We start from the raw sequence: 15010 nt of genomic DNA, 5'->3' as shown, positions 1-15010 counted from the left end.
CTCTCATAAGCCTTTTCATATTTAAAAGAAAAAGTTTAGTATACAAATAGCTCGTCCTTCAGTGAAACACAGCCAGCCAATACACAGCAAGTAATTGGGCAGAATACTCGTAGGTTGACTTTAGCTGATAAAGAGTTAACTGTTGTTAAACAACCGATACATCAACAAGAGATACCAAAACTGATAGCTCTGTGATTACCACTAGTTAACCTGCACAGCATCAAAGCTGAGAACTGGAACGGTATGCTGCCTTGATATATTGCATTTAGGTTCATCCAACATACAAATCCTAAATACAAGCTCTTTCACCTTAAAAACAGAGCAATCCCCTTGTGTTGGTTTTGCGTGGCAAGGTTTTGGTAGCGGGGGGGCTACAGGGGTGTATCTACTCTATCCAACTTCTTTTACAGAACCTGAAAAAAAGGTTTATTAAAATTCTTCATCTATTTTCTTCGGCATTTAAATTGAGCCAAAAAGCCCGTGATAATATTTCTAAAACTGGTGAATGCAGTAGGATAGAACTAACATATTCCCATGCCTGAACTCAGGTTTAACTACTTGAACTCAAATCACACATCTTCAAATCCCTAATGATTGAACTGATAGTGTCAATTATCTAAAAGGCTGCATCCAATAAAACACAGTTTTCTGGCATTTTCATGGTACACGATATTGCATTCACATTAGGAAAACACTGGTTCTACAAGAAATATTGATATGTGTACAAAGAATGATTTGGAGTGCTGTGATGTGGAGCATCCTGTCTTCCATAATAAATAGAGAATATTCTCCAGCACCGTCTTTACTCAAAGCTGTTTTTTTTGCCCCCACCCCCCCCTTTTTTAAAGGTATGGTTTAATCTTATCTCTGAAGTTAGTTAACAGGAGTATAAAATACCTCACAGTGCTCTCCTTTAAAAGAAAATGTATCAGGGAAAGAGACCACTAGGAAGACACACTTGGTAACACGGTAGTCTATCATTGTATTTCATCTTTCATAGAAAAATGCTCAAGAGCATTATTTTTCTTAATGTGCTGTAGGCTAAAAATGAACCCTCAAGGGTTTCTATTGCTCTTCTTGTTGCCAGAGCAACAAAGCAATACTCACCTGAATATCTGCCAGTGTAAGTACCAATTTACAAGCTGAGATGAAGTTTGTGCTGCTAGCAGATGTCGCTAACAGCATTTTTACTATAGGCCAAATTTTAGTGGCAAGGAATGCCACAAAAACTCAAGAATATATTACTATTTCATTTGTGCTACTTGACTATTGCTCATATAATTCAAGCGTTTCTATTAAAATGTCTTGACCAATGATATTCAAAGTGAAAGCGTAAAACAGAAAGTTTTTTATATGAAATCTAGCACACTGAAAATACTTCATTAAGCAACTCAGAAGAAATCTCGCTTCTCATTAGAAAGCATACTAGGAACCTTTCCCAATAAATTCCTTCCTAAAACTTTTTGTTGTAAGGAGATATGAGGGGGCAGGGAGAGGGAAGCAGCTAAGAAACATTTTAAAAGCATACAAGCATTACTACTTTCTGAATTGAAAAAGGGCTCATTGTTTACTGCTGTATCAATCCAAACATCCACACCGTGTTTCTGTTTGAAACAGGTGACAGAAACATTACTGATATTACTACACTGTAGAAGAAGGAATGCAACTTTGAAATTATTTGTTATGTGTCAAACCAAACCCAGGAGGACGATATGGAACTGAATCACAGAATTGGAAACATCACTCTCTCTCTTTTCAGAGCAAAGTCTATTGCTTTAAGAAAAACCTCAAGGGAATTTCTTGTTATAATGTGTACTAAAAATTCTAATTATAAGACACTGAGAGAGACATATGGAAAACAGAATAGGGAGAAAACATCTAAGCTCTACAGTTTCTTACATTCCTTATAATTAATCATTTTTCTCTCCTTAAAAACTAAGAGGCAGAGGAAGAAGGAAGCAAACTCAAAATTTCTTCCTATTTCCAACTCCTAATTCCCAGAGAAATAATTTTCAGACATTGAATCACAACACCAATTATTTAACTCTATTCAGCCAAGCAATCTCAAAATGCAAGAATTAAAAAGGAAAGAAAACCACAGGCACTTCCAGTTATGAAGTGAAATACACAAGTTAGTTTAAAAGAAACAGTGCTTTATTTTCACACATATTACGTGCACCTCTGTAAAAGCACCATTCCTGAAAAAAAGCAATCTTTGCTTATTCCATGCAGAGTCGGATGCAGAGGCAGTGTGAATCAGAAAACTATATGAAGGGATTATAGGCAGAAAATTTTCTAGGCAAAGGATTGGGAGACTCAGAGCTAAGTTTCCTTTTTTTTTTGTCTCCCTGTTTTCCACATAGATATGCAAACTGCTCTGCTATCGAAATGCAAAGGAATTTTTTTTTCCTTAAAAAAACAAACACAAAACCCCAGATAACTAATAGTTATCACCGGATTCCTCAACCTTGCATTGTTTATTTTTCAAATCCACTATGCCAGTGTCATAGAGAAGCAATGGAGGTCCTGCAATGCTCACTGACTAGATAGAAGAAACATTGTCCTATCTGCAAAGAAAATACCATGTTCTGACCTCAGCCTTAAAATCTACGCTTGCACAACAGAGGTCTGGTCAAATATATTTTTCCGTGCTCTCTTCCACTAATGTTTTCATTCTTACCATATGTTTGTTTTCAGCTAGTCATTACATACACTTTTCATTTGATTGAAGCTAAACTAAACACCTCCAGCTGCTGGGCAAGTTGAAAAACAAGTCAGCATTAAGGCTTTCACTTCACAGTCTGTCCATGAAGACAGATACTTTTTTCTTGAACTTCTAGGTTGCTGAGTTCAGTCAAAAAGAGGGTTGTCTTTCTTATTTTGTTGTTTCCTTTTTTCTTTTTTTTTCTTTTTTTTTTTTTTTTTCTTTTTAACATGCTCACAAAGAATACCAAAAGAAATGGCAGGACATGGACATACATACGCAGACCAGCCTTTTCTAAATATCAGTCATCCTCAACTCAAAAAACCCAACAAACCCCACAATAGAGGGAAAACTGAAAGGCTTTTTTTGTGCACCAAAGTGGAAAGTCATGAAGTATTAATTTTTATAAAATCCACTACTTCAAAGCCAAGGAGTTGCATTTGGTTGTATGGAGCGTCTTGTGGTTCAAGACCAGTTCTAAGCCACAAGCTTACCAGTGGTAGCATCCTTGTAAATTAAGAGAGGTAGTCTTGTTTTACACTAAGGCTGAACAAGTCTGTTTCCCAGTTTTCACCTCCTCAAACTATTTTGTAATGACACTCAGGAAGGGCGACCCTCTCAAGTGGCAGCAGTGATCTTGAGGAAAAAACCCCACAAACCAACATTTCTTCTTGACTTCACTTGCTTTTCTCTGCTGCTTAAGTCTGACCTTTCTCCCTCCCCCTCACCATAAGCACAGTTTCAAAATGAATTGATGTAAACAGAAAGCAGTATTCATTTAATGCAATTAATAAGAAATATTATTAAGTTTTTTTTCTCTTTTTCTACAGTCAAGGCTTGATTAGTTAGAAAATACTGACAGCTCCTTTTTTTGTGAAAGAGGGATGGACAATTGTTCAGACAGTGGAAGAACATCATGGTATGGTTTTTTTTCCTCTTTTTTTAAAAGAAGGTACTATTGAGAGCATAAAGGCTCATTACTGCAGTAGCAAATCCAGTACCGTAGCACTTAAGAGGTGGTTAACAGTGCTTTGGTTCAGAATCAGTGTTAGAAAATAAAGCTTAAAAAGTTACGATGCAGGGTATTTGGCGAGATTTCAACAGCAATTTGTCATGAACGTAGAAAGGATTGAGGCATTGGCTTCTTCCCCTTGGCAGAGTACTTTGTTCTTCATTCTGTTTAAGTTCCAGGTTTCACAATCAAGTTTCTCATTTCCATCGATGACGCACTAAGGAGGATTCGTCATTGACCACGTCATTGTCAGTGTAGCGATGCGGACACCGTGGTGGAATAAGCAGCAGGATGATCAGTACAAGGAGGATAATTCCACACAGGCTCATGAGAGCATAGGAGGCAATCCACAACACTGGTTCATGGAAAGAAACACTAGAAACACAGTTGCTTGCAACATCTGCTGTTGTGAAAGGGCCTTCAATCTCAGATACTGGAGAGCCATCAACTTCTGAGAAATTACAAAACAAAAAACATTAAGCCTATAGACTCCATTTAAAAGCAAATAACAAAAAATCTCATTTAAATACCTAGATATCCCTCTTTCTCCATCATCATACATCTCAGCATACTTGTGTTTTATTGTATTTCTCACTGCAATAAAAATACTTGTATTCCATGTTTATAAAATGGGAACCTGAAGCATAAGGAGACCATGATACTCCCACATCTACACAGGCTGTCAACAAGAAAGCAGACATTTAAATCAGGTTTCCCACAGCCCAAATTAACCCGCAAGCCACTGGATCACCTCTTCTCTCTGGACTAACCTTTCAGAAATGTCAATTTAACAAAGCTTAAGAATCCCTCAACACCTACACTGGAGTAGGTCAGGGTCTGGACAGTTTTTGTTTGTCTCTGGCATTCGCAACAACTGCAAGGTACCTCAGATGATTCTTACATCTTCTGTGTTTGCTATCTTCCAGGGTCTTAGGGAACAGCATGCAGGATCGTTAGCTTCATAGATACCTTAAAGGACTGTATCCTAAACACGAGATGAAGGGTGGAAAGCAGCAGAGATACTCTTGTGAGTGGAGGAGAAAATTCAGAAGGAAGAGGAGGTGAGGCAGGAGAGCTGGGTGACAGCTGTACAGAAAAGGGCAACGGTGGAGAGGAAGATGTATTTGGTTTGTGTGGCAAGGTTTTGGTAGCGGGGGGGGGGGGGGGGGGCAAGAAGTTGCTAGAAGCTTCCCCTGTGTCTGACAGAGCCAATGCCAGCCGGCTCCAAGACAGACCTGCCGCTGGCCAAGGCCAAGCCAATCAGCGCCTCTGTGATAACATATTTAAGAAGGAAAAAAACAGTTAGGGAGAGCTTTTGCAGCCAGAAAGAGGAGTGAGAAGATGTAAGAAACTCTGCAGACACCAAGGTCAGTGCAGAAGGAGGGGCAGGAGGTGCTCCAGGCACCGGAGCAGAGATCCCCCTGCAGCCCATGGAGAAGACCATGGTGGGGCAGGCTGTCCCCCTGCAGCCCATGGAGGGAGGATGAGGGGGTGTAGAGATTCCACCTGCAGCCCGTGGAGGACCCCACGCCGGAGCAGGTGGAGGCACCTGAAGGAGGCTGTGGCCTGTGGGAAGCCCGCGCTGGAGCAAGCTCCTGGCAGGACCTGTGGAGAGAGGAGCCCACGCCAGAGCAGGTTTGCTGACAGACTTGTGACCCCGTGGGGGACCCACACTGGAACAGTCTGCTCCTGAAGGTCTGCACCCCATGGAAGAGACCACGCTGGAGCAGTTCGTGAAGGCCTGTAGCCCGTGGGAAGGACTCACATTGGAGAAGTTCGTGAAGGACTGTCTCCTGTGAGAGGGACTCCATGTTGGAGCAGGGGAACGATGAGAAGAGTCCTCCCCCTGAGAGGAAGAAGCAGCAGAAACAACGTGTGATCAACTGACCACAACCCCCATTCCCTGTCCCCCTTGTGCCACTGAGGGGGGAGGAGGTTGAAGCCGGGAGTGAAGTTGAGCCTGGGAAGATGGGAGGGGTGGGGGGAGGTGTTTTAAGATTTGGTTTTATTTCTCATTCCTCTACTCTGTTTTGCCTAGTAATAAATTAGATGAATTTTTCTCTAAGTTCAGTCTCTTTTGCTCGTGATGATAATTAGTGAGTGATCTCTCCCTGTCCTTATCTCAACCCACAAGCTTTTCATTACACCTTTTCTCCCCTGTCTAGTGAACGAGGGGGAGTGATAGAGTGGCTCCGGTGGGCACCTGGCCCCCAGCCAGGGTCAACCCACCACAGAAGGTCAATGTCAGGAGCGAGGAGCTGGGACATGAAGGAGCAGTGCTGTTGGGCCGGCAGGGAGAAGCTAACCTAGCAGCTCGGAAAATGGAGATGACAAAGCTAAGGCAAGAAGTACGAAGGGGTGCCTTGGCAGCTCCGTTTTTGAGTGGCCATCCATCTCCGTAACATCACAGACTGTGTGACTTGTTTCATTACCATCACAAACCCCTACTTGTTAAACCAGTATTTGCTAAAAAGCGTTATGCTGCCCGTGGTTGTCACAGTAACCATGGCGAGCGCAGCAAAGTTCCCCTGAGTTGTGGACAGGGCTACGCGTATGTAAAGGCAGAGCAAGTGAGTTGCCCAGGGCAACAAAATACTCAGAGCATTTCACATCTGCAGGTGCGTGGCCAGGGAAGGATGGATACCTTTTAGCTTGCTGGGGGCAACTAGGAGCCTGCAGTTACTACTGTCTGTGCATTTTAACAAGTCTTCCAAATGGTTGTAATTCACTTCTCTAGTCAGATACTTCAAGACAGATTTGTGTATTTCTTATAAAGGCCTCAGTTTTAACCTTCCTCCTTAATTTCCTGTTCATTTTATACGCAGACACACTCTTGCCAAATTCTAAGTGATTCTGCCTACTGAAAGCAGTATCTCTTATGTACACATATCTTAGACACAACTCTGAAAGCATGTTTAAAGAAATTAACATAAAATACCCCTTGGAAGGAAGAGGGGACCCTGGGTTTTGGAAAGGCAAGAAGGTGGCCTTTAAGGTTCTTTTTGGAGAAACAGATGCAGAATAGGTGGGCTGCTTTATCTGCCATTTATTGGGAGAGATTTTAGTTGGCATTCCGTCCCTGGCCTCCCAATACCTCATATTATTTTAAGGTTTAAGTCTCATTAGACTTAATTCAACTTAATCGTGGGCTGCTGCTGAAAGGGACAGTCATGCTTGCCCTCGCTCCTGTCCCTCGCTGCCTCTTGTATTGGTGCTAGTGACTGGTAGGCTTGCAAGGAGAGTCAGGGCAACTCGCTCATCTGATGGAAAACCAACCTGTCATAACAAACAAAATGCCCAAATGAGGAATTTTCTGTAGGATTACACAACTGAACCAATGCCTTCTCCAGCTGCAAGTGTGGGAAGACTCCTTTAGCAGCAATAAGCTGTTAGAGTGGATTGGGTGAAATCTGAGGCTACACCCATGAGCACCCTAACTGGTGAAGACCAAACACGTACTCTCTCAACTCATCAGGTGGTAAAAGACTGGCCTGTGCACCCTATATCATCAGCATATTTTTCCCAAGACATTGCTGTTACATAGATATGGTAAGGGGGCTGCACAGTAGTGGACAGACTTGTAAAAGGCTACCTAGAACGTCTGTGGCAAAAATCAGTTTTGTTCAGAGTCCCAGTATTGCGCTTTGTCCACCACGCAATTGTTTCTTCTGGACATCTCACCCCCTCACATCATTTCATCTCTCTCTATGAAGTCCTGCAGCAAAACCAAACTAAAGTACATTTAATGCTAATGTGAAATGCAAGACATAAGTACTACTACTTTGGAATTTAGTATTTTGAAGAAGGGGGGGCGGGGGGAAAGGCAGCACAGTTTTCCACCTTGGAGATAGCTTTGAAAATAAACAGTCCCTAATTACTCATTATTTGGCTTCAGTACAATAATTACTCCTATTAAAAAAGGCAATACAAAACTGTTGCCATAGTGGCTGACATTTTAAATTACATTTTGAGAATGCTTGATAGCAGCACAGCCTCTGCTTTCTTCCCTCCAAAAATAAGTTTTCCCTCACCCTCTTCCACCTCCAGAGAAATTGAGAGGAAATCAAGAGATGAAATTGTTCAAACAAGCCCTTAACAGAAACTAACAGACACACACACTTAGCATATTACACATTAGCTGAATTAGGATATTTTGGCATATATTTTTTAGAACATCTGGTCATAGATACCTACAATAAATTCTTGACCTTGAATAAATGAGATTTTCTTCATTTTTGATGATTACAGGACAAAAAATGGCACCTCTGGAAAAATGCTGTTTCATAACATTTGTGTAGAACTCAAACACACTCACTCACCATCTCGGGTGGTTTGGAAAGGAAGCAAACCTGAAGATAGATCAAATTTATCATGAAATTGTAAAATGCTGCTTGGAAGGGGCCCCTGGAAGTCACCTAGTCCTGCCTCCTACTCAGAGCAGGACAATCACCATCAATAGATCAGGTCAGCTGCAGCTTTATCCAGCCAGGTCTTGTAAAACCCTGAGGATGGAGACCCCGTGATCCCTCTGGGCAGCCTGTTTTAGTGCTGTACCACCCACCTGGTAAAGAAGAAATTCCTCATGCCCAATTTCAACCTTCCTGAATGTAACTGGTGGGTGTTGCCATTTCTTAGGTAGTTTCACTTGCACTCACCCTTGGCTTGCATTCAACTTAGGGACCACCATAATCCCCAGTTCTTTTTCCTATTCAGCCAGTCCCCTCCCAGACTGTACCCACACATGGTGGTTTTCTGCTCGAGGTGCAAAACTTTGCACTTCTGTTCACTGAAACTCTTGAGGTTTCTGCTGCCCTGTCCTCCAGGTTACAAAGGTCCTTCTGAACTGAAACTCTGCTATTCATCATGCCATCCATTCTTCCCAGTTTAGTGCCCACAAACTCGGGTGCATTCTGTCTCATCACAGTTTAGTGTAGAAGTAATTTATGATTACAGTGCTTGGTGCATTTCTTCCCTAAAAAAATACCCAAGTCTTGTTCCTATAATCTTCTCGCTTACTACAAAAATACTAGGGGTCTAACTCTGCTCGATGCCAAGGTACCATCAGGCTGCTTCGCTAATACTAACTAGTCGATCTGAACATCTTGTCTCAAGAAGGGATCTGATCCAAAGCCCTTCCTAGTCATCCTGTAAACAGTAGGTTATCCCTGAAATTATCAACGGGCAGCTTGAAACAATTTGAAATTAGTAACAGGCAGAGTAAGTCTTAAAGGGTTTCACATATTGAGGAAAAAGTAAATTTATTTTCCTGCTACAATGGAATAGCTTCCTGCAGCCGTCTAATTCTCCTCACTCTTGGTACATCCTGGAGAATGAAAATGGTGCAAGTATTGTGGGATAAAGCCAGTTCTCATCTCTAGCCAAGTCTCAAAAGAAACTTTGGAGTTCAATGAAGTTAAGGCTTTTAGTCCTGTTCCCCTCACTGTTGTATTCAGCACACACCAGTTTAACGTCTTATAAAAACATGGGCTTAAATTTAGCATTAACACTGTATTGTAAACAAGAAAGCATAGGTCACTGCAAAGCCACACCAAATGGCCTTTTATATTTCTCTGTTTCTGAAGATTTATGCCACTAGTAATTCAATTCAATTTATGCCCACATACAGACTAAAAAGCTCCAAATATATTACATTAATATAGTTGCTATGGAGGACATGGCTGGCCTCCACAGGAGGCCAGTTAGGCAGCTTAATCCCTCACACTGCACTGACTGCTAGCCACTCACAGTTGTGGTTTTCTGATTAAAGTAGTGTTAAATACGGAAACCACAAGCTGTGAAGAAGTGAATTCAGAATAACTGGCACATCCAGCAAAATATCATCTGCCCGTGTCAGTGGAATCTGATAAATCAGTATATCTTGTCTCAGTCAGTGGCTTGTGTCATCTGATTTCTCAAGAAGCTAAGTTCCTATGATGCTAGGTTAGACATATGCACGAAACATGGACAAAGAAACGAGGAGGAAATGCCTTCTAGCACCAGCTGGGTATCATCATGTGTCCAAGCTCATGTAAATTCAGATTTCATTTCTATTCAGCAAGCTCAGTTCTTCCTCTCTAGACGAGGTTGGCAGAACTACACGAAGTGGCCAAACTCTATGCTTCTATGCAGCAATATTAACATTAAGGTGTTATTATGGTTTCCTGATTCTTTTTCTCAACAAAGATGTGCTGTCAAAGCAGTTCTTACAAGCACCAGCTGGCTCGCGTCCCCTGCTGACCACACGTCGGTCAGTATGTTCTGTCAAAATGCCCCCTCCCCTCTCCATTAACAGCTGCAGCATGGCAGGGACAGGAGGCAGCTCTACGCTTGCTAAAATTGCAGCCAGGAAGCACAAGGAAGAATGAAAGGCAGAAAAACCTGGTCTGCAGTATTTGTCTAGTTACACTCTCCTTCCAGATGCATTCAAAATGTGTCTTTCATCACTGCATGGTACCTCATACAGGTCTTCATTAAACAACCCACATCAATATCCAGATTTTCTTTCATAGCAAGCTCATAGATGACAATTTTGAACCCATTAACAATGGAGAGATTAAAAAAAAAAAAAAAAAAAAAGCTTTTCAAATGCCCTGGAGCTACAACTCAGCTAGCTAGCATCTCTTTTTTTCCTCTCAATTACCTGGTTGCATTAAGCACTCAAGTACTTACTGCCCTTACCCTCTCTAACATAAATACTGGGGATTAAAGAAGCACTGTCAGTCGTAGTCCTTATCTCATGCAAATCTCAGATGCTATGATGTTTTCCAGGGCATAGACCACTTCTGTTTGGGACAGAGACTTGCATATAGATGCACGTCCTTTCCCTCCTCTCCCACTTGTATGTTCTTGTGGTGCCAAAGCAATGTCTCAACAATGGGATGAAACCCCAACACTTTTGTTTTCAGCTACCCTTAGTGAGATAACTCATGAAAAGGCAAGAAAGTTAACCAGCACCCTGAAATCAGCCAAAAATTATGAGCTTTTCCCCATTTCCTTAGCAGCTAATTAAAACATTAATGGCTTTCTACTTACATTGAGAAAACTATTTGTTTAGAACCAACACAAACCCTAAAAGTTTAAATTTGAGTCCCATTTTCATCTTAGCTCGCTCTTTGAGTATTTCCGAGAGGCTGAAAAGGCCCAATTTACATTAAGAGAAAAGCATGAGTGAGGTACTTCATTGCACATTGCAAAAGTTAGCTGAAGAATCCATTTATCCACAAATTAGAACAGGAACTACACAAAAATGAAGCTGGATTAAGAACAGGGACTTGTCTCATGTAACTGTTGGGGAAACTACACAAACAGACAGATGTCTCAGAAAGAAGATCTTCTCTCAGAGGGAAGAATGCAGCTAAGATATGCAAGGCTGAGGTTGGTTTACTTCATGCCAAAAGACTGCTGCGTGCAATACAGCTTTTTCTTTTTTTCCCCCTCCCCTTGAAATCTGAATAGCTTGTGATTGCTCAAAAATACACTCTTCACACTTCATGAGTAACCACACTTTTCCCCATCAGGTAAGAGGCAAAGGTGTTTCTCTGAGAGAGCAGGTGTTTCCTCACTCACCAAGCCCCGAACAATATTTCTCTTACCTGCACATGGACTCACTGCAAAGCCCACTCTCCTCTGGGCTCTATCAAATATTACGTAGAAGCCTTCCATGACTGTAGCACCAATAACTAAAGCATTTGTGGAGGAAGAGATGCCAAATCGGTAGCACTGTAAATTCTCTCCTATTCCAAGGATGGGTTGAATATAAAGCTATTAAAACAACAACAAAAAAGCCAAAGCGTAAGAAGCAACATCACACAGTACTTAGAAGTTCAGACCTTTTGATTTTTACATTCAAGCACTCAAACTCCACTGGAAATAGAGAATGAATAGCAGCAAAGAGATTTCTGTACATGATTTAAAACTAGCCAAAGCTTACATGCAGGTAAGAGGTAAAGCTCTTGGATTCTATGCTTAAATTTGAACAGTCAGTCACTATGTGAAGGTCAACAGCAAATTCATGACAGCCACTTTTTATTGTATTTTCCCTAAGAGAAGGATAGCTGCGAAAGAACTTGGGATATGAACTCAAATTAGAGAATAATTTTATTATTTAAAAAATTATCATGATGGAATTGATTCAGAGTGAATTCAGTGTCAGCTTCAAGGGTCTAGATTCATAAATTCAAGTCACATTTTACCCCTTGCCTCCTCAGGGAAGATGAAAGATTGCCAAGCTACATGATCAATACAGAAAAAGCTTATCATAAGGCTTTACTTTATTTCAAGTTAAAATGTACTTAATAGGTTCATTCTCCCCTTTGCTCCTGACCATCCCCCGAGGTAAAAGGCTGTATTAGTAATGTCTGAGGATACTAACCTGTATTGCAACCTATACTGGGAGGGAAAGCCAGAGAAGAAAAATAAAAGTGGCACATCATATTCTAAAAGCTGGGATGGAATATTAATAAAAGATAAACCAACAAAGTTACAGAAACTGGTGAAGAGATCACGTAGGCTCATTGCCAAGACTACCACATTCAGAAGTGCTCCAACTCAGAATGCTATGAAAACTAAATCAATTTCCTTCCCAAAATGAGAAGATCAAAATGAGCAGAGACGTTCTGTATTGACATCTAGTATGGCTAAAACTCATGGAAACAAAACAAAAACTTGCCTATTTTTCCTGACAATTTGAAAAAAACCCCACATTCCCAACTACATGGACTGCACTCAGAGGGAAACTGTTTTTCTTTTGTGGTTTTAGGTTTGACAAGTTTGTTATTTTCCCCACATAATATTTGATTTTTAAAATTTCATTTTAAAAGATTTCCCTTGCATGAAATAAGCCAGTTCTCTATTACTGCCAAAAATAGCTCCTATTTTTTAAAAGCATGTGCTTTATAATAGTAAAAATAAATGCATAACTAAATAAACAAGGAAGGCTGAGACCTGTGGTAGGATAGAGATCCGAAACGACCTACTGGAGTTTTCATCCCTCAGGTAAATGGAGAGTTTGGGAAATATAGACCAGGGTCTTTCAGTTTTATCCCAGCATGCAAGCTGTGAACCAGTCCAGAAACCAGAAGAGAATTCTTGTATCTATTAAAAAAAAAAAAAAAAAGTGATACATACAGACTGCGTACATTTTGATAGAATTTTATAAATGATCACTATCACTATTTGATACTTCTTCCATTCCCATGGAGAAATTCAAGCATGAACACAAATCTGACACAGTTTTTTCCTGAAGGATCAAAGCAAAAACCCAACACACAAATTGAGATGTGTCATAACCCATTATGGCTTGGAAGAAGGGAGAAGAGGCAAAAGCAAGTTTAGGTCTCCCTTCCCTCCCCATTTGTGTCTCATTACTTCCACTTCTGCAATGAACATGTATGACCTCCCTGAGCAATCACTGCTGCAAAGAGGCAAAGTATCAATGGGCTTTTACTACCTACCCACCTCTTCTCTGAACAGCTCTGACCAAATGCCAACGTTTTGAAGCAGCATTTTTTAAAAAACACGAAACAAAATACAAACCACATGACTATGCAATGGAGTCATCTCCCTTCCTTACAAACCTATAGCTTCTTACTCAACTTTAGGATTTTGAAGCCAACAGCTAAGCCAAAGTCTCCTAGCGTCTAAGAGAATCAAGGTCTGCTACAATCAATGGGAAGAAACGCGTCCCTCTGTCTCTTTTGCTGCCCTGCCACTCACTACCAATACGACTTGACATGCTTTTGAAATAAGGTTGATTAGCAGTACTTAATATATCCATGGCACTAACAAAGCAAAAAGCAAACCCCTACAGAGCTTGTTTGCCTAAGACAAACATGTCTAATGTTCATGCTTCCTGAAGCACACAAAGCTGATCTGCTGCCAGATCAGAGGAAAACTTCCTTATTTCAGTGTATTATTTTGCACTGGTTCTTATTCCCATGTGAAGCAACATCCAAGGCAGCATCTTGTTCTGATGCTGCACAGCCAAAGCCTCCCATTTGGGTGAAGAAGAAAGATGGAATCCAGCTTCTCTAATCCCTTCATTTGTATAGCTTGATTACTTTGTAAACATCAGCTCATACATTAGTTATCTGGCATTTTACAGGCGACAATTATTCACACCCCCCATACCTGCCAATGAAATATTTGTTAAGGCTGCACAGTATTAGAGACTTAATACTTCCAGGTGCTCACCTCTGTTCTTGGGCCAACAAGCATACACTCATGTAGACACACAGTGGGAGTTACTGTCACAAACAGATGGCATTTACCCTTAACTCTCTGTGCATGCTAACTACATCTCTTGGCACAGGACAGAACACTCTGCCCAGAGTCCCAGGCCAGACTGAAAAATACAGTTCTCCTCTCTTTCCATTTTCTCTTGGAAGGCAGAGCTTGTGATCTGAGAAAAACTGCAAGATAGCACCCAGACTGGACAGACCAAGTCTATGAAGTGCTCTATTTTAAGTGCCTACTTTCACTTCCCAGCAAGACTGCTTATTACATTGCATTTCTTTGCTTTACTTCTACATGCTGAAGAAATGCATGGGGTGGGATTTGGCTGTATGATACCTAAGAGGTTATTAAAATAAAGATTTTAGGTTTATTTGAGCCTTCCTTTCTTCAGCTTATTAACTTAGCATTATATTAATGCTGTGAATAGACATGCTGTTCTGACTTTAGCTCAGTGAGGTGTAGTAGTTGCTACCCCTTTGTGGCTCATCTCTGCCCATCTGCCAAAACCACTCTCCTTCAGACCTGCCAACATCAAACTGCATCTACAGCTGCTTCCTGAAAGACTTCAGTCCAAATAAGTAAGGTTTAAAAAACAATCTGCACCAAATAAAGAGCATAAAGCTTACAGCCTTGGCTTTTAATGGAGCTGAATAAAGGAACGCTTCACATGCAGTTATCCCAGCATACCTGAGGGGGCAATAACATCTTGCTGGGCAGCTCATAACAATCTGCTAAGAGCAGGAACTTGTTAACCTGGTTCACCTGTGGTCAGAGAAGTATATCTGACTACAGCAGATAATTTTATGTTTCAGTGGTGCCAGAAGCACAGAGCGCTGAGTACGGCTGCGATGCCATGGTACAATTGCTGAAAATACGCCTTTTCCTGGCATTGCTCCTATACAGCTGGAATCTGATCCTTACATCTTGTAACTATTTTCTTATTTAATTATCTCCTTTGTTTACAGCTGCAAAAGTTTTGATGTGCGTGGAGGGAAACGGGTACAGCAGCAAGGCCTTTGAGGTTGAAAAGTCACTCTAAAAGAGAAGAGTTAGTTTATGCA

At 41.1% G+C, this 15010-nt stretch overlaps 1 protein-coding gene across 1 annotated transcript in view; it reads right to left on the bottom strand.

Moving 5' to 3' along the window:
- Nucleotides 1-3455: 3455 nt before the first annotated feature.
- BACE2 (beta-secretase 2) overlaps nucleotides 3456-15010 on the bottom strand; it is a 48313-nt gene continuing 36758 nt past the window's right edge. Inside the window, exons 7-9 of the mRNA XM_075772443.1 lie at nucleotides 12660-12809; nucleotides 11309-11477; nucleotides 3456-4167 (exon numbers count right to left, since the gene is read on the bottom strand). Of these exons, the coding sequence (XP_075628558.1) occupies nucleotides 3914-4167; nucleotides 11309-11477; nucleotides 12660-12809 (573 nt within the window). The 3' untranslated portion in view covers nucleotides 3456-3913. The remainder of the gene's footprint in view (nucleotides 4168-11308; nucleotides 11478-12659; nucleotides 12810-15010) is intronic.

The sequence above is a fragment of the Balearica regulorum genome, chromosome 1 (genome assembly GCF_011004875.1).
Source record: "Balearica regulorum gibbericeps isolate bBalReg1 chromosome 1, bBalReg1.pri, whole genome shotgun sequence".
NCBI classification, from domain to species: Eukaryota; Metazoa; Chordata; class Aves; order Gruiformes; family Gruidae; genus Balearica; species Balearica regulorum.
Note: the sequence above shows the minus strand (reverse complement) of the source record. Positions and strands in the feature narration are given on the sequence as shown.